This window comes from Phragmites australis, chromosome 4 (assembly GCF_958298935.1).
Source record: "Phragmites australis chromosome 4, lpPhrAust1.1, whole genome shotgun sequence".
NCBI classification, from domain to species: domain Eukaryota; kingdom Viridiplantae; phylum Streptophyta; class Magnoliopsida; order Poales; family Poaceae; genus Phragmites; species Phragmites australis.
In genome coordinates this window covers 46,302,004-46,322,267 of record NC_084924.1, presented here as the reverse complement: position 1 = coordinate 46,322,267, position 20,264 = coordinate 46,302,004, and the positions used below count along the sequence as shown (strand labels likewise).

At 45.9% G+C, this 20,264-nt stretch overlaps 2 protein-coding genes across 2 annotated transcripts; one reads left to right on the top strand and one right to left on the bottom strand.

Moving 5' to 3' along the window:
- The first annotated feature begins 478 nt into the window (after positions 1–478).
- Positions 479–6,145, top strand: LOC133914860 (probable prolyl 4-hydroxylase 7). The gene is made up of 7 exons (XM_062357847.1): positions 479–609; positions 691–748; positions 865–972; positions 5,178–5,235; positions 5,355–5,530; positions 5,600–5,660; positions 5,853–6,145. Exons 1-7 carry the CDS (start codon positions 479–481, stop codon positions 6,143–6,145), a joined length of 885 nt encoding a protein of 294 aa, XP_062213831.1.
- Positions 6,146–6,160: 15 nt separating this feature from the next.
- On the bottom strand, positions 6,161–9,165 carry LOC133916852 (glycerol-3-phosphate acyltransferase RAM2-like). Its single transcript, XM_062360722.1, has 2 exons — positions 8,488–9,165; positions 6,161–7,256 (listed from the first exon to the last, which is right to left on the bottom strand). The coding sequence occupies exons 1-2, from the start codon at positions 9,115–9,117 to the stop codon at positions 6,351–6,353; spliced, it is 1,536 nt and encodes a 511-aa protein (XP_062216706.1). The 5' UTR covers positions 9,118–9,165; the 3' UTR covers positions 6,161–6,350.
- Positions 9,166–20,264: the final 11,099 nt, after the last annotated feature.

Here is a 20,264-nt window from a genome sequence, read left to right as displayed (position 1 = left end):
AATTTTAAATTTGAAAACTGATTAAATTCAGAATTCGCTGCAGACCGAATCGAGAGGTTTTCACGAATATTGACCGATTTTCGATGAATTTTTGAACCCTGTATACGATAAGATAGTATCTTATACACCACATAATTTTTAAAAAAGTTTTTCATGATTCTTTCAATAATATTTTGAATTTTATAAGTATTGGAACATAATATTTTTTATTTTTAAATCTATCGATCGGGCGACAGAAGTCTAAATTTATTATTTTTAAAATGAAAACATATATTTATAATTTTTTATTTAGAAAATGAAAAACCTCCCTAACCGCCGGCGCCGCGCCTCATTCCGAAACGTCCGCAGGACACGACGATGTCACACTCCACAGGTGGGACCGTTTTTTATAAACCTCTACGTCTCCTTGACTCTGATAAGAGACTCGTCGTCCCCGTCGCCGAGGGGGAGCCCTGCCTTTCGTCTCCGCTGTCGCTGCATGACGCTCCTCCGTCAAGCCCTCCTCACAGCCCTCTTGCTCCGCTTCACCGCCAGAGAGGCCTCCGCCTCCCCCAGCGGCGGAGGGCGCTTCGACCCCTCCCGCGTCGTCCGTGTCTCGTGGCGCCCCAGGTGATCACCCTCCTCCAGCTCCCAAAATCGACGCGCCGAGGCATGGCCCAAGGGTGGTACACGTAACGCGTTTGCTTGCAGGGCATTCCTGCACAAGGGATTCCTGTCGGAGGCGGAGTGCGATCATCTCATCGCGCTAGTGAGTTGCTCAATTTCGGTCGGGTCACTGTCTTGTTGATACGGCCATTCACCGACCTGATGTGGCTTCTTTTTTTTTTAATATCTGATGTGGCTTCTTGGGTGTGAACTGCAAAGGCTAAGGCAGGTAGGCTGGAGAAGTCCATGGTGGTGGACCGCGAGTCAGGGAAGAGTGTGCTGAGCGAGGTGAGAACCAGCTCCGGCATGTTCCTTGCCAAGAAGCAGGTGAGAGTCCTCTCTCTCTCTCTCTCCTTGATCGTGGGTTGGAGACATGTTATGGTGGTTCAAACATGAATCGTGCGAAACCAAGCTATCTCCCTGCGCTTTCAGAATGGCTAGACTCCTCTTTCCCAGAGAGGGAAGGTAAGATATGTCCATGAACAAAGTGTGGTAAGAACTAACTCAAGTAATGGTTGAAGTGCGGAGAAGAAGTGAAGAGGATATAAGTATATAAAGTTCTTATGTAAATCCGTCTCCTTGACTTATGGTAAATGGTCAGTATTTATATTGATATTTGGAGTGTAAATGTATAAATGTGCCTATATAAGGTTGGTAGGCATACAAGTTCTTTTTTCACAGCAGGGTACAAGGATAGCCCCATAAATCATTGCTACAACTAGTGAGGCGGTTGTTCAAGCGGCTGGTCGTTTGTTCCGATGCCACACTTATCAGCATGTCAGACGACCATCAATTGATAGGTATTGAATACCGGTCACTTAACTGCAAGTGGGGGTGACCTACGGGCTTCCTCCTAATTGATCTTCTGAAGGATCAAAGGCTTTGGGAGTCCAAAGGACTCCGAAAGAATGGCCTTCAGGACCCCTCCGAAACCATGGGTCCCAAAGGAGTCTTGAGCCTGATGATCCTCGGCCCTAGACTGGCGGAGCCAAGGGGCATCGGAGGTCCTTGATGGTAACCCCCAACGGCAGCCCCCCACGAGGATGGCTAAGCAGTGTGGCCATCTTCGCAATATTCGGAGCAGGGCCTCTGGCCACCCTTGGCTCCGTGGCCATGGGCCCTTGGCCCTTATGCGGTTTAGAACTGGGAAATGCCAGTCCAGTGGTTAGCAAAGTGCCTAACGTCATATGCGAGAGAACATTACACACAACATGCGGTTAGTGATGTAGCCGCATCTGGCCAATCGGTTTTGGGACGCATGGCACCTTGGAATTGGAGGGTCGTAAAGAGCGATCCTGCTTCCCGGTGATAGTGGGGAAAGGACGAGATAGAACGTGCGCATGTGCTCTAAGGCAACAACGACTCTTCCTTGGGCCAATAAAGGCAGGAGTTATGGTCGATTGGCATCCTCATCCAACACTCTCGCCTTTTCCACCTGCTCTTGCTAGCGCACTCGCCGGCCATTGCGCCTCCGCTTTTCATCATCGTCGAGCGCTTCTCGCGGTAATCCCAAGGGTGTCATGACTCGCTCTGGCGCATGCGGCAGATCTGAACCCCCCGCCGGGTGGCCGTGCAACATCTGGGGACTAGGCTGCCATGCCAGCGGGGGCCGCGGTTCCCTCGTCGCTTCTTGCACCGCTGCTGGGCTCACCGCGCCAGTAAGAAGCACCCCCTGTAGACCAGCGTGCTGGGGGAGTCAATCGTTACCGCGGCTGATCTTGACTGGATGGTCGAGGCGGGGAAGATGCCCTCTAGGTCGGTGGCTCACCTCCGGTGGGCGAGGTGATCCCAGCCCCGTGGAGTCATGAAGTGGTGGTCTTTGAGGCCTTTTTTGACGCGGGGTTCGGGTTCCCGGCTAAGCTACTTCTCGAACAGATGTTCCGCTACTTCTACATGGAGCTCCCCTAACGCCATCGCCCGCCTGACCATATTTGAATGGGCCATATGAGCGGAGGGCTGTGAGGGTCGGGCGAAGCTATTCGTGGCTATCCATGAAGCAAGCTGTTAGCCGAAGCTTCAGACAAAAGATGGGGTGATGAAGGCCCTCATCTTTGGTAGCGTGAAATTCCAGCTCCGATCGAAATACCAGAACGTGTTCCTGATGAAGGCCATCAATAACCGGTGGTACACCAGATGGACAGAGAGGGTGGTTCTATTACGATGTAGGCTCCGGATCCCCCTTCATTCTGCTAGCCAGGACATTTAGTACGTTCGGAGGCCGATGGTGGATGTCCCCGAGGCTTAGTTACTTTTCGGGAATGGTGCTCCTCCGGAGGGTGGCCCGGAAGATGAGCATATGTGGCCTCGTGGAGGAATTTAAGATGCTGCGCATCCGGCCTCTTTAGGCGGGCTAGCACCACGTCTTCAGAAAAGGTGGCGTATCTGGGCCCACCACAAGTTCTGGTGAGTCTTCCGTTGTCTAGCTTCAAATATGCGGACTCGAGACACCATTTTCTTTCAGAGAGTTGCCTCCTGTTGCATCGAGCAGCTGAGGTGGTGGAGGAATTCCTGAGCCAGCACTCCGTCATAGAGCGGGACCACCACATGGAGCTAGTGGGGAGCTAGGAGTGACACAATCGGATCTGCTCTCGCCTCGAACTAGTGGCTCCAGTGGAGCACCAAACCATGGGAAAGCATGGTCGCGTTGCGGGCTATGCAATTTCAGTGATTTCGTGCTAGGCTCGGATTCTGCCTGGCCCCATTGGCTCATGTGGTGGCTCGGAGGTTGAGTTGTTTGAGGTCGTGTCAGACGGGACGAAATGCCAGAGGTGTATAATGGACTCCGAGTCTGCGGGCTATGCTGGTGAGGACGAGGCCTAGTCCAGTTGCCGCGACATCGAGGGGGGGGGGGCTATGGCCCCTTCGGTTTCAACTGCCCGTGGCCAGATTGGAGGAGGGAGCGAGGCATCCCTCAGCAACTCTATGCGCGTGGGATCTTATTGATCCCTTTGCCGGAGTGGACGTCACGGACCTCGCGGATGTGGTGACTGGAGGCGTAAGTAAGACCTTAGCTGCCCCCACTTTTGTTATCTCGATACTCTGGTGCTTGAGGATCCTGACCTTCGTATTCCTTCTAATATTCAGAGGCAGTTGAATCGGAACTGGCCTCAGCCTTCGCTCCCGAGGTCATGGCACCCTCAGAGGGCTTGATGACTATTCCGGTGGTGCCCCCGACTGCCACTCTGGAAGCGGAGGTTTGGGCGCCTCAGGGCCTTGCGGTGGGCCATGGCCTGGACTTTGTGGCTGGCATGGGGGGAGCCGGATCCTCTGCGGTGAGTGCTCTGGCGTTCTCAGGGAGGAGCTTGGGTTACGAGGTTCTGACCTCTGACGACTTCACTCTCCGCCCAGAGGCGTCGATTGTTTTTGCTTCAACCTCGTTGCTCCTGGGGAGCGGAGAGATTGAAGCATCTCTTGCTCGGAGGCCCCTGAGGGAGGTGGCGACGCGTCTAAAGGTGGTGACCTGGCAGGTATATTTTAGGAGGCAGGTATATTTTAGGAGTTAGGTCTTTTTTAGCCCCGATCCTTGGACTGTTGACTCATCAGTCCTTTCCCGCATCTCACATCAACTGTTGCTAGCGGAGGCACTGAGCTGCTCACAACGCCAGGCCCTCGCGGTAGCCTAAGGCACCGCACAGGAGGAAGTGGTGGCGCTCCGAAGCGCCCTGGAGGAAGCCACGAAGCGTGCAAATTCAGCGAGAGTCATCTGCAGGATGAGACGGTGCGTCGGGAGCACACGGAGGGTTCCCTGAAGAAGGAGGCAACGCGATGGGAGCGCATGGAGGCCGCAACCCAGGAGGTTACCGAAGCCCATCGGGTCGTGGTGGAGGCTATAAATGAGGGCAACGCGGCCTGTCTGGCTGCCAAAGGTGACGTCTGGGACCTCTAGATAGCGGTGGTCATAGTTCAGCAAGAGTTGAGGGCGTCACGGGCGGTGGAGGGCTTGCGGCTAGCGGAGTGCCAAGGGCTGGCCGAGCGCGCCACGGAGACCACCCGTGTTGTAGATTGTAACACCCTAAGTTTTAGCATTTTAGAAAAATAGCAAAATTCACTCCAAATTAAAACCTTTTCTAATTATTAAACTAGTATAAAATCAAGAATATATATATTTGATGTATATATACTCGTATGTATATATTCAAATATATTATTTTGGCTAAGTATTCCAAAGATCACTAAATTAATCGTTGCAATAAATTGGGCATATGTATTTTGGTTTATTGCTTTTATGGTTCTTGTGTGGCAATTACAATTTGGCTGTCTCTCAAATTTGAATATGTTTTAATTCCTTTCGGTAATTTTCTAATCCAAATCAATCCGTGAAATATGAACTCTGGGTGCATTAACATCATAATATACAATTATGGATTGGAGCGACCGTAGAATGTCTAGGCATTTATATGTGCCATAGGATTAATCTGAACAACGTTTTGTGTATGTTGTGTATACCTACTGCCTATCAGCGGGGATTTGGACTGTGGCCAGTTCCATTACTTCGTCTGTAAATTGTCTAACACTTATCTATCTATTTGAAGGATGAAGTTGTTGCAAGAATAGAGGAGCGGATTGCTGCTTGGACCTTCCTTCCACCAGGTAGAATGCAGAAAACACTGTAAAACGTATGTTTAATGCCAATCTTCTGCACTTCAGAGGGTGTGTGCCTCATTGTTTTCAATTGTCATAATTTTCTTTTCTTATGCTTCAATGCTCAGAAAACGGCGAATCCATTCAAATACTTCGCTATAAGAATGGTGAGAAGTACGAGCCACATTTTGATTACATTCGTGGTAAACGTCATCAAACCCCTGTGGGGCACCGAGTTTCCACTGTGCTGATGTACCTGTCCAATGCCAAGATGGGTGGGGAGACTGTCTTCCCAAGTTCAGAGGTAATATACCTGCATCTTGTAGCTTCATTTCCTCGAGGCTTCTTTGCAATGACTTCAGATTTCCCACAGAACAAGCTGCCACAGCCAAAAGACAATACATGGTCCGAGTGTGCAAAATTGGGGTATGCAGGTACATTGATACTACTTGCCAGTGCAGGCAAATTTACCGTTTTACCGTTTACATTGCCATGCATAGACTATGCGCTACTGGAGAACCTGTTACAGTTAATCGTGAATTCGTGATAATATCATAAGAAATTGGTTTTGAGCAATCTGAATATAAGTTTTTTTTCCATCTGTAACGTTGACTTTTTATGGGTAGTGAAACCGGTGAAAGGCGACGCATTGCTGTTCTTCAGCCTCCACCCCAACGCAACAATGGACCCTGATAGCCTGCACGGGAGCTGCCCTGTCATAGAAGGCGAGAAGTGGTCGGCGACGAAATGGATCCACGTGAGATCCTTCGACGCCCGGCGGAAGCGCCAAGGACTGTCTGTTGGATGCAAGGATGAGGATGCTCTCTGCCCCAAGTGGGCTGCTGTCGGCGAGTGTGCGAAGAACCGCGGTTACATGGCGGGTTTCTGCCGGAAGAGCTGTGATGCACGCACAATGTAGCTGCAACCTCTCACATGACCGATCAAAATAAAGAAAATATTTTTTTTGCGAAAATGCAAATAAAGAAAAGTTGCTGTAACACCCAAATGATTTGCCTTTTCCATCGTTCTTCACAAAAGGAGTACGTCATGCTGTATCCGGCTCTCCATTGTTATCCCCCAAGGCAGATTATTGTCCAACTTACGGCAGTGAAATTACAAAATCACTAAGGATATTTCTCTCTATACCAACCGATGCGATTCTTCGCCGTGTTTAAGGGGACTACGCCGTCGTTTCCGGCGAGCTCCCGGTACTTGTCCTTCCTGGTGAAGCCAGTGCACTCGTACGAAAGTGTGGAGGCTATAAGCATCTGTGTGTAGTTGGCGACCTCGTGGCTGGACTTGCCACCGCCGTGGGTGAGCTCGACGGGCAACTTGTTGAGGAACGTGACCGTGTACACCGGGCGTGGGTTCATGAAGAAGTAGAAAGGGTCCATGCCCTTCCATCCCCTCGCCGTCGTGCCGTGAAACATACTCATGCGGCACTCCATCGCCACCGGCACAATGTCATCGGTGAGCTCGGCGAAGAGCGACGAGAACCGCAGCAAGAAAGGCTCCCGGCAGGTCGTCCCCTCGGGGCATATAGCGAGGTCGCCCTTGGCGAGCACGTTCTTGATTGTGGCTGCGTCGGTGGCGCGGTCGCGGGTGAGCCGCACGGTACGGATGGGGGACAGGAACTCCGAGAGGCGGGAGAGAGAGTAGGTGACAGCGGCCACAGGACGCCCGAGCGCGATAGAGAGGAAAATGGCATCGAGGAGCGTGCGGTGGCAGCAGACGAAGAGCACGCCCGTGCGCCCCGTGGCACGGCCGGTGCGCGGCGGGGGCGCGCCCTGCACGACGACGCGCACGCCCAACACCCGGAAGGCGTGGTGGAGCCACGGCATCGGGAGGAGCACCCCCGCGGCCACGCGGATGCACGATAGCAGGAGGCCGATGGGGAACCACACCACGGTGAGCAGCGCGATGAGCGGGGTCGGACGCTGGATGAGGCGGCCGTCGTGGAAGATGACCCGCTTATGCAGCTTGTCCACGCGCACGGCCTCCACCGGCGTCCGCGGCACGAGGTAGGCCTCCTGCAGGTTACACGCATACTGTCAGATTCGTGCTCATTTTTCTACAATGTAGAGGTGCTATTTGTCAAATTCCTAGATTTTATATTTTTTTTACCTGCGAGCGTTTTCTACCTCTATCTCACCTCCATTTCTCTTTCTTCCCCACTCCGATATTGTTCTAGAGCTCATCCCTATCCCGCCCCTCTCTTCTCGCCGCCATCGCCCCCGCCCGAACACGCCCAACCAACAAGCCACTATCGCTCGCGGTTAACGACGTCCCCATCACCCCGTCCTACATCTTCCACCACCTCTATCTATTCTAGACCGCAGGAGCACATGTTGAGTTACGAAACAGAGAAACCTTCTCTCAAAATACGGGCACCAAGAAAATAACTATCAATAATGAAGTTGTGGATCTTAGTCACTAAAGAATAGGATTAAGATCACACGGAGTTGCAATTAATAAAAAATGGTTTCTTAACTTTACGTTAGTAAACTAAATGCACCTTTTTTTAGATGATAGTAGATGCACCTAAAAGGTTGATGGTGTGAGGAGAAAGACGTGAAAAAAAGACAGGGTTTACCCAAACCGGTGTCCTCAACATCTCATTAGTCACGATGCAGACAACTACTGCTTTTGCGAAGGCGTGACTTTTTTTAGTTAACCTACCAAATTCTACGATGGCTGTCGTTTGATCACTTGATGTATGCTGCCGGGGTTAAATATATGTAGATGCATATATGCAACATGCGAATGCAAAACGAGTGACGAGATAAGAAACAGCGGCGCATATTGTGTGGCCTAGCTACGCCCAAAAAAAAAATTAAGTGCGGTGTGTGCGTGTAAGTCTTTCTTTATAATTGAGACAAAGGCTCCGATCCTTCCACACTGCTAAAATTACTTAGTATCATGTATGCTTAGACATTTGCTTGTGTTAGGAGATGCCGTCTGCTGTTTGCTTCGACATTCTATTTCTGTAATCACACAGCTTGTTAACGCTGAACTTACTCTGTTTGTGGACTAATAAATCTCACCTCGGGTCAAAAAAAAAAAAAAAAAACAGTACGTAGGTACTGTATATACGTAGCCTCTAAACATGATCACTCCCTCGTCCAGGTGCACGACTAGAACGCTAAACACTGCGATTTTTTTCGTGCTGGCAAATTAAAACTTTTTTTCAAGGCATGCACAGTACTAATTAACTCGTTAACGTTGGCACTGGCTATATCTGAAAAATTGTTAGTAAGTGACCTTGCAAAGGCTCATGAAGGCGTAGTCCGACCTCCGATCGCCCAGCCCGACGTCCGGCATCTCACCGTCGCCGACCATCTCCCTCAGCGCCTCAGCCTTCCTCTCGCCGACGAGCACGCCCCGGCGCGCGTCCACCCAGCCCGTGGTGCGCCCTCGCCACGTCGCAAGCTCCGTGCCGGCGACGGCGTCCGCGCCGAGGTGGTCCCGCAGGAATGGCTCCGCCATCACCCGCGGGGTCGCGGTGACCACCAGCCGCCGCCCGCACGCCGCGAGCACGCGCCACGCTGCCGGGTGCACGTCCGCGGCGTAGAACCTGGGCAGCACGGCGCGCGCCGCGGACTCGATGTCCGCCACGCGCGCGCCCGCGGTGGCCGCGAAGACCAGCACCCGCACGCCCGCGGGCTCCGACACCGCGTGGTACAGCGCGGCGGCCAGCGGCGCGAGGAGCAGCAGGAGCGCGAGGCGCGGCACGCCGCCGGTCTCGAAGGCGACGAGCGCGTAGTAGGGGAAGGCGCTCCGCGACCGGAGCAGCGTGCCGTCGAGGTCCGACACGACCGTCGCCCGAGCCCCGAGGGACGACGCGTCGCACTTGTCCACCGCCGGGAAAGGCTCGCTGCCCGTCGCCGTCATCGCGCGCGCTTACCCGCGATCAAGATGTGTGTGTCGTGCCACGGCCGCTCTGCGACTCCGGGTAGTGTGGCTGCGCACGGGCTTTGTGAAGGGGTTTATAACGGCGCGCGACGTGAGGGGCTGCATGCGTGACTCGACTGCGCGCGCGGGGGCACGGTCAAAATTACGGTTGGTTGGTGAGCAGTAAAAGGACCGAGGGATTCCGATCCACAGTTCCACGTTCCTAAGGTGACCTCCATCTCCATGAAAACCGTATTTATTCACGTTTTTCTTTTTGAAAGAACCATGGTAATTAGTTGGTTAGAATTCTAGTGATGAATATTGCTCACCCGGATTTTGAGTTAGAGACTCGGCATAGATGTTTAACATTTTTCTTCGTAATTAAATTATGGGTAGGAATAGTATATGTACGTATGGATGCATTTAGTAGTCAGAATATATGCTAATATTATGTAAGATTATATCTCTAATCTAATTTATATATATATATTTAAATGTATTCTACGTGTGGCGTGCGAAAATGAGTACATGTAGGTGTCCATCCCATATGTATAAACAAAAAGAAGCACACGTGATCTTCCAAATGGATCGAGATACTGCTGATATTTGGCAACCGATCGAGCTTGATTCTGGCCACCTGAAGTCAGTCAAACTTGAGGCGTGCATGGAAGTGATAATGGATTTTGATGGAGTTGACTCATGAGAGAGGATTGTTCTGAGGGACCCGAAGAGATTTGGGTGGTTGGCCTGTATGTTTTGGAATGTTTGGACTTTGGAGAACCATGGAATAAAGCAGTGAAAGGAGAGCTGTAGACGCAGCACTAACTAGTGGTAGCTAGCAGTACTCGCTACTGGGCTATAGGCTTGATCACCGGCCGCCCCTGGTTTTGCCCTTCTTCCATGGTCCAGCTCCGAACAACTCTAGAAAGATTAGTTGCTGCCTTTTCCAACAAGTCCTACTAGTGCACTAGATAAATATTCAGTTTAGCCACGGCAAAAATCTAAAATTATACAATATACAGCACCGTATTTACTAAAATAGATAGCATATTGGTGTATTTGTAAATTTAACATGTGTATTCAGCTCCTCATTTACCAAAAATAGGTGTTCGACACACCGTGCACCGAAAATTCTCCGATCCCATTTTTTGATACATAAGGTACCAAATACGGCACTGTGCATCATATTTGACACCTCATGTGCCAAAAACTCCCATACTCAGCACATGAGGTGCCGAATACGACCCATCACACCGGATTTGGCACAGGAGGTGCCGAAACGGCCGGCCGCATCATCACATCGCTTTGAATGCTGCTCACATCGCTTCGGCGCGAATGGCCCATGGGTGTTGCGTGCTCCTACCTTTTGCTCATGGTGCCTCACACATTGCCCGCTCAGGGCTTTTGGCGCACATTAGGCCGACGTGATGCTGTTGTTTCCTTTTGTTGCATGCAAGCTTTCGGTGTATGATGTGCTGTCATTGTCGCGTTAAAGCTGTCATGTGGTCAATTAATGTCTAAAGCCTGAATCAGGATAGATGTGTTATCATTTTATATTTAAAGCTTTGGCGTGTGGTTACTTTGTGTATGAAGCCTAAGTTGTCATATCGGTGTATCGCGCGTAGAACAACAATAGTACCTCACATAATTGGTAGAAGAACAAGTATATTGCATAGCTGTTGAATACCTAGATAATCTCAAGATGACAATGGAAAGTGGCGATGCAAATTAGCGGTACAATGATAGTTGTGCCAGTCAATGCTATCAGGGTAAGATACTTATCATCTTCAAGGTGGTGATAGGAAGTTGTAACGATGGGTGCAAGGAAATCGATCTTTATCTCCAGGGTCATCAGTATCGTCTCAAGATGGAGGCCTCGGAGAGAGGTGTTGTTGTGGTATGAAATCGTCGTTATTGTCATCTTAAGCTATCACGGTAGGAGCACATCCTATATCATTGTTAGTTGTATGGTATCTTGATGTGGTGCGTAAACATCTACTTGCAGTGTTTCTTGAACCTTCTTTTGTATTGCTACTGGGACGTCGATGCATTGGTGGTATGAAATCATCATCCTCATCGTTCTCGTCACTTTCTAGTTGAATAGTAGAGGGTGCCCATATTCCCCTTAGATTTGCTGAACTTCGTCGTATTCTACATGAACCAAGCATCGCCCCTCTCCCCCTCGGTCGAAGAGCATATACATCACAAAGAAGTTTGGGATGTCTTTATTGATCAACTCTTCATCTTTCGGGAATGCCTAACGTAAAAGAGGAACATTTGAATAAATGGAAAATGTCAAAGCTGGATGTAGGATGCATACTGGTCGGGCAACATCATTATCCTACTTTGCCTCCTAGATAAACCTAGTACAGAATGATGGTTGCCTAGTTCGTACACCCTGAGATACCTTTGATGCTACTTGTGCAAGATCGCCCTAAGGTCTTTTGTGGTTACATATTGGAGAATAGCGGTTAGCGTAGAACAAAAAGGTCTTGCATGCAATTTGGACACTGCTTGGATTATGTTATTCTCCTTGAAGGGATCAGTCTTCCCTCCACGCACAACATGCAAGGATGCATTAAGTGCTATATCGATCGTTGTAGGTGTTTATGGAAAGGCTTTAGTAGAAGATCCCGTCATAGATTTATTGATCATTGACTACAACGTTCTTGCTATGCATCAAAGCACGAATCCCTGATTAATTAAGAAATATTAAACAAGTATTGAACATGATAATTAAGATGTAACAATGCTTACTACATAACTAATAAATAAAGTCTATTCGCTAGACTGCATCGGCCTTTTAGGGGTAGCACTAAAAAGTTTACTCGCTAGACTGCAGCGGCCTATTAGGGATAGCACTAAAAAGTCTACTCGCTGGACTGCAATAGCCGATTAGGGGTAGCACTGAAAAGTGTCTTCGCTAGATTGCACCTGCCTATTAGGGGTAGCACTGAAAAATATATTTGATAGACTATATGTCTGTGACTTGATTCCAACACACGGTTGGTCTTACGCCCTACAACATTGACTCATGCACAGGTCATCATCTGCCGCTGAAGTGGCAGATGATGAGGTTACCAGAGTTTCCCATGTCCTTCATCAATATAAAGCACATCCATCTCGACCATCTGAACATAACTAACACCAAGCATGGCAGGCAGAGGTAAATGGAGAAGGGCCATGCAACAATTTGAAGGTCCTCCACCAAATGATCCAAGCTAGAATGCTCCACAATCGCATAGTGCTAAAAGGTATGTCAAGGCTTGAATGCCATTGTGGAGATACATGCTGTGTTCGGTGCTCCCATGACTTGGATACCTTCAGGAGGAGGTACTTTTGTTGCCTGAACATAGATACACTTTTCAAAGAGAGTGAATCTTCTCAGGTAGTCATTTTGAGAAAACACATTTCTCCATTCCCTTCGTGTATTAACACTTTTTGTCGCAGGCAACAAATCGCATTGAACCACTAACCGAGGTATGTGCATTTCACTAGTGGATCGATGACTTTATATCCCCTAACAACCAGGAAAGTGTGGATATCAGGAAGAAGTGGGATGAGGATGAGCTTAATTGGAGGCATGAGAAAGAAGCCTGTGCACAATCGCTTAAAAAAGAAGCATCAAGTGACGTTGATTGACTATGGTGCGACTCCGCTGTAGGCTGGCTATTTACTTTCACTAAGACGTGGCTACATGTTATGATTACGTTTTGTATGCACCATGATACCTAACATCACAAAAATTGCAAGTTTTCTATGTGTTAGTCGTATGACAGTGCAACTGTGTTATGTAACCGTACTCGAATGTATTATCACCAGCCGCTATTCTACAAACTTTTTTACCTCAAAAAATTAGTTATGAAACAAGGGCTTGAGACCTTATCCCTGCTGTGAAGTTGATTCACCACTTGGTTTGTAGAAGGAGCCTACGTGTGCTCATCGGCCTTAACATCAGAATATGAGACATGATGCACCAGAGCTGAAGGTGTCTCTCGCGGTTGTGATCGAACGGGTTTCTTATAGGCACTGGACGAGCCCCTGTTGTGGGAGGCACGGGATTAGTCTATGGCTGGTAGGTCGTATCCCCTCCAATACGGGGCACAACCACCTAGATCACGTAAAGTAGACAGCAAGCAGGACCCTCTTGTCCTCATGTAGTCCTGAGAGAGTTCTGATCCCTCCGCGTTGACGAACCGCTTGCTTCCTACAAGCTTGCTTCACGCGCGTATGCATCTCGTACATCTCTTTGGTCTGTATAAGAATGGGGTGATGTGAGTAATACAGAGGTTGAACCAATGAAAATCTTTAGAAGTACTGCATCATTTACCACAATATGAAGAAAATGAGTACGATCCTCAGAGGAGGGTCTGCGGGCTGTATCTATAAGCCAGCTGAGTAAGGTGGCACGCGTGCGCAGACGGTATAGCGTAAGGTAGTCCGAGTACATGGCATCATCGTATTGTCCAACAAGAATGACGATATCCACTACAGTTGACTCCGTCCACCTATGTATGTGCTCGACATTCACGGAAGGTTTCCCCCCCCCCCTGTGCGCTCCTTTTGTATGTAACATAAACAGTTAGAACCTTGTAACATGGAACAACTAGGATATTAATTCTATGTACAATAATACACTTACTCATGTGCTTGTTCGACGTCTCATGAGGGATGTACTGACACCACTTATCGGTAACCAAACTGCCTCTACATACGCTCAGGAGAATATACTTTCACATTGTTCATGTATACCAAGCAGCATCTGATCATCCACAAGTTTGAGTCACGTAAACAAAAGGATGCGATCTGACCTCCGGTCGCAATTTCGACCACTCGTGACATACCCCATGGATTCCACTCCACGAGATCGGCGCTGAGGAGGTCCAGATCACTGATCACCCAGGAGTAGCTATCATAGTCTTGCTACTGACTCCATCTCAGCCTTGCATGAATCCATCGGTACCCCATCGTAGGCCTCATGCCATCTGCAACACCATCGGAGATAGGGACTGGATAGTACCTCTTGCTCACCCAAGGCCGACAAACCGGGAGGTACTCCTAACTCCATAGTTGTAAGAGGTGTAGTCACCCTGTAATAGATCTCTTCTTCTTTGACCTCTATGATGCAGCACACAAACTTCTGTAGGTTACAACAAGCATAATAGATCCTTAATTGTAATATATCGGCTCATAATGATGTGATGCGAGTCGACACGCTAACCATACAAGACGGTGGAGGACATAATTATCTACTGTATTGTAGAATATGGTGCCCCTAAGCATGATATATATGTACACCTCATAATGTTGCATAATTGTAACATCGTCCACATGTGGATATGGATCGAACTGTGGTAGCTTATGAATCCATGACATGGAGAGTCTAACATCATTTATATCATACTGCACACCAAACTTACAACATGTAGAGGCTCAATGAAGCTTGAATAGCACTAAAATATTTAAAGTGCATTACATGACAAATAATTATCTACTCTCAATGTAACCCTTCCACTCATCCTTTGCTAGTCGCGAAACCGCTAATGGGGTGCCCCACATCGGTTGCCCAGTTAGCATGACCACATCCCTCAATGTTATGATCATCTTGCCAAAAGGAAAGTGAAATATGTGCATCTCAGGACGTCATCGGTCCACAAGACCTGTGAGCAGTGCCGCCTCAATCGATGGAGAGAGGTGTCCAACCACCGTCTGCTATGGGAGCTCCAATTATCATGAGAGCGAAAGGCAGTAGTCATTTTCGTGCAAGTGGCTCATGAAATCGAGGGTCTAACTCCTTAAGCGTGTGCACACTTCGGACCTGCAACGGAACCAACTGCAAAAGGTATCCAAAAAACATGTACCAAGTAAGTAAGTAATAAATTATCATGGTAATTAAAAAACACTTGTGGTCCTTTCAATGCATTTATGTGGAGTGCGTCTACTTATCACAAAATGGTTCTCATATTTTGGATTATGTGCTCATATGAAGACGGGACAATTCAGATGCTTGATACACCTGACTTCATACTCCTTAGGGTTAGATCGGGCACACTTATGGTCCTTTCTTGTCATTAAAGGACAATTGCTAATAAAGATGATGACCTCAACCCTGTTACGAAATCGTTGTTTGACCTGGATGTCGTTATTCTAGTATTCCCAGTTAGATAAAATGTTGTACTCAACGATGACATAATCCAGCAACCTAGCACTACGAAAGTACTAGATTGTTGGCACTGGGTCATCGTTATCAGCAGCTTCTTCATTCTTGCTACTACCGGCTTTATCATTTATGCATCCTGCATCTACCTCAAAAGGGTCAACTCTTGCTCACGTTGTACCAAAACTGCACTCCCCGACATGCCCTCCCTTCTGTTAATGTATTTCCTGCTTGCCTGATCTTTCCCCCTAGTCATTTCATCACTTTGCATCAGTCGTGACACTATATTTACGTACACTCTCATTTCAATATTCTCCTCTAATGCCTTGCGTGAGTACAAAGTTCATGTATTGTTTCTTCTCATCTCAAACAATGTATGGACAATGATCGAGCTGTTTGGAAGAAGCCATGACGCAAAGCCTCCAGGACGACAGTATGTGATTGCTGGTTCACACGCAAAAGGCTCATAACATGTGATTTCAAGTCATCCAGGTCCTTAACTCAAGCGTAATATCTATGTGCTTACAGTTTTGAATTGTTACGAGTCTTTCGTGCAAAATAGTGAAACGTTCTACATAATAAATATAGATAGTCATATCATATCTGTTGAACAAAAATACATGTAATAAAATAAGTACTTAGATGTATGTACGATACACAACTAATTACGCTCCTTGATAAATAATTAGTAAACATATTAAAAGTACTAAAATTTTTACAGAATAATTATTACATAATTTCTGACAATTAATAAATACATTCACAATACTCACCCTATTTAAATAATTTGATTAATCATATTACTCTACTTAACCTAAGCAAATAAGCTAATTAATCATATTAGTTCAACTAAACTAATTAATCTGATTAATCATATAACTCTAATAACTCTAATTATATTACGTAAATACTCTAATTATAGTGGTTAATGGCATGCATACAATTATACTAAGAGAATGATCTTATTACACTTACTAATAAAATTCATATTATTAAATAAGTAAATAATCTAATTACACTGACTGATCAAATTTATTAATCAAACTATGCAAATAATATAAGTACTTTAATTTTCCAACTTAATGTATTTTAACATCGAATTAAATTATTCAATAAGCAATAACTAAGTATTAATATACAACTATGATGATTAAATATTTAGTAAGCACTAAAAGTACTAATAAATATTTACTAAATAATTATTACATAACTATTTGACAACTAATAAATACATTTACAGTGTTCATCCTATTTAAATGACCTGCTTAATCATATTACTCTACTTAATCAAAATAAATAAGGTAATTAATCATATTAGTTTAATTAAACTAATTAATCTGATTAATCATGTAACTCTTATAACTCTGATTAAATTATATAAATACTCTAAATATACTAGTTAATGACATACATACAATTACACTAAAGGAATAATCTAATTACATTTATTAATAAAATTAATGTTATTAAATTAAGTAAATAACCTAATTACACCAACTAATTAAAGTCATTAATCAAACTATACAAATAATCGAAATACTCTAATTTAGACTTTATATAATTTAACAAATGTGTTTGAAAGAAAAAACAATCTACTTACTCTAATTACTATTACTAATCTAATTATTAATTACATATAAAATCTAAGTACTTACTATAACTGAAGCTCATCGCGCTGCTGCTCCTCCTCTCTTTGTGCCGCTGCTCCTCGTCTCACATTGTTTCTCCTCCTCTCCTTGCGCTGTTGCTCCTTGCATCACGCTGTTGCCCCTCACCTCGCGCTATGCTACTGTTCGTCCTCGTTGCTCCTAATCATTGAATGTTGCTCCTCCTCTCCTTTTATAGCCTACACGCAACGGTGCAAAAAATGCACCACACATGCATGCACGCGACACGACTGTGACAAAAGAAAAGCAGTAGCATACGTCCGCGTCGAAAGGAGACGTGAAGTGACACGATATGACGTGGCACATGGGAGCTCAGCACATGAAGTGCCGAATACGGTGCACAATGTCATGTGCCGAATAAGTGGATTTCGGCACATGAGGTGTTGAATACGGTGCACAATATCGTATTTGACACCTCGTGTGCCGAAAAAGGTGGGAACAGAGAATTTTCGGTGCACGATGTACAAAAACTCATTTTCAGTAAATAAGGTGCTGAATATATATGCTAAATTTACAAATATACCGATGTTTTATCTATCTTAATAAATATGATGTAATATGTTGTACACTTTTAGATTTGCCGTTTAACCACTCATAAGCAACAACTATGTCGGCTGCATTGCGTCATTTCTTACTCAAGCTTGAGCGGTTGAGCCGTGTACAAAGGATCGTTGCTCCCCGTCACTTCTTGTCTGTCTTGAGTTCAACCACAGTTGCATCAAAACAAGACCCTATTTGCAGAGCTTAGGTTAATATAAATTGGTATATTTTTAATTCTAGATATTATCAATGTAGTCTCAGCTATAGCTTTATGAATTTTTAGAGCTATAAATACAATGCTTTAAAAAAATTTAGAACTAAAACTCTGATAAACAAGCTCTAAATTAAAGGGTTGTGTTCCACTTACCGTATGAACAAAAAAAATCATACAAACAATGGTGATGGACTGATGCTATATAGAATCGCAGTGGCTTTTCAAAAGCACTTATGAGTTTTCTCTACTATTAGATATATAAAAAATTATGATGACAATAATAAAATATAACTTATGGCTCTTTTTTTTTAGTTTATTGCTGGTTTTTGTTAGTTGAAACAAACATGTTGACTTATTGATTTTAAAAAACTAATTTCTGATGAAATGAATTAAAAGCTAATAAGGTGGTTGAGAGTGATTTTTCTATTTTTTTTAGCTGAGAATCTAAAAATTTCTCATAAAAACAAAAACCAAAAGTCATAAGCAATTTTTTAACAAAAAATACTTTTTAAATAAAATTCTATAAATTTCAGTTGTACTAAACATAACATATATTATCCCTTTTATCATCTCCGAGCCCCTTACGTCACTCCCCAGATTCCCTCTCAAAGTCAGTATGTGTGTGTCCACACTTCTCTCTCACAAGAAGGCCTCTCCCCTCCACTAAAAAAAGTCTTCTCCCCATATCTCCCGTCCTTCTCCAGCAGTTATTCCCGCTTGTCATGACGGGTTAACGCCGATGACGCCTTTATGATTACACGTCTCGCTCATTCTCGCAGAGTCAGTGTTGGGGCAAGTACACTAGGTTATCAGAAAAAGGGTGCATCTACCTGATCCTCATCACGCTGGAAACAAAATGCACTGACGATGCATACATGCATGGGACAAAAACAAGAAATGATCAAAACTTTGAGAAGGAATCATACACGAGTGCTTTGAATAAGGAGGTTACGCATCCCTCTCCGGTAGTTGATGGCAGCTGCTGTACCGATTGCTCGATCGCTCAAAATCCTGACCTGAAAGGAAAGAAAGAAAGAAATGATGGAACATTCAGGAGTTCATAATATAATACATATCCTGGTATCCACCGGTATGTAGATGTAGGTGAAAATTAAAGTTAGCGGTGAGAAGTGGTTGGAAAAATAGCATTTTTAATTTAATTTAATTCAATTTTTAATATAACATGAATAAGAATAGATGAAAAAATCAATATCAATTAGATTTCGACTAGCTTCGACGAGTCTGGACTAGTTTCAACTAGCTTTCGAATAGGGTTCCATAAGCTCCAACGAGCCCCGACTAGCTTTTGAGTAGGGTTCAACAAGCTCTGACAAATGTCAACTAGATGGAGGCAAAATCCTAATTGCATATATTATTTGTGACGACAACTGTCACACACATATATATATATATATATATATATAGGAAAACTAGTATGTACTCCTGGGTGTATGTACTCCCACCTGGGTATATATATATATATATATATATATATATATGTTTGTTTGTTTGTTTGCTCACACAGTAAAAGAATAAAATTATAAAAGAAAGTTGCACCTTAATGCAACTAGATCTAATTTTGGTAGATCATTCACATTGGTATTATACGGCCACGACCCAGCAAGACAAGCACGCGTGCGTTCTCGTAGTCTTCTTTTTCACGCACCTTCACATAATTGGATCTTTAAAATTTATTGGAATAGGACAAGCACGTATATTCTCACCGAAGCTAGTATATATAAATCTGAAGGAGACAGTGAGAAAAAGGGAACCGGTCGACTGCGGATATCGAACTCACTTCTCAGGCAAGTCACACGCATGGATTCTCAAGCCTGAACCGATCACCACACAGTCAATTCTGAACGCTATGGCCATGCGGCACGCCTGTTCTCTTGGCTACGGCCGACCAAGCGCATCAGTCAAGCCGGCGCACTACTATCCCAAAAGCCCGGACCACTCACTCGATCGAGAGCCAGCTCCCGGGAGGCCGTGCTGTTGATTTCCACGGGACGGATTCGTCAACCCTTGGCTGGTTCTCTCGTCAGAACCGTACGCCGAGCGACGCTACAGCCAGCAGCCTCGAGTCACTCACGTACGCGCGGCGGTCCTCCAGCGGCACCGTGCGTCGAGCGCCAGCAGCAGCAGCAACAGCAGCAGGTCGCCGGTTGGTTGCAGGTCGGTTTTCTCATTAGTGGCACGGCAGAATTGAATGGTCGGCGCAGCAAGGACCTCGGCGAAATGCTCGCTCTCCAACTGCGTACGGTGCGAGGCAGGACAGGCGAGGCAGTGTGAGGCTTGGACGGGGGGATGGGCCGAATCAGTAAATGCTAGAATTTCCATATCAGGCTGGATAGGCTGGGTCTTGGGTGTCGCAAGCTGCATTCAGAAATGGATTTGGGCCATGTCGGGCTCGCACTTATTCCTTTTCCTAATTCCTTTTCCCTCAAAGGAAAGGGTTTGGATGCCTTGGTCCAGTGTAAGATCCGTTGATGGTAAATGCAACTTTGTATGTCTTTGTATATGTATAATTTATCTTAGTCTTTATCTTTTTTATTTAACACTCATCTAT

Coding starts and splice junctions, on each gene's coding strand:
- LOC133914860 (XM_062357847.1), top strand. CDS start 479: ATGACGCTCCTCCGTCAAGCCCTCCTCACAGCCCTCTTGCTCCGCTTC. Junction 610..690: donor CGTGTCTCGTGGCGCCCCAG/GTGATCACCCTC, acceptor GTTTGCTTGCAG/GGCATTCCTGCACAAGGGAT. Junction 749..864: donor GCGATCATCTCATCGCGCTA/GTGAGTTGCTCA, acceptor TGAACTGCAAAG/GCTAAGGCAGGTAGGCTGGA.
- LOC133916852 (XM_062360722.1), bottom strand. CDS start 9,117: ATGACGGCGACGGGCAGCGAGCCTTTCCCGGCGGTGGACAAGTGCGAC. Junction 7,257..8,487: donor CCTTCATGAGCCTTTGCAAG/GTCACTTACTAA, acceptor TGTAACCTGCAG/GAGGCCTACCTCGTGCCGCG.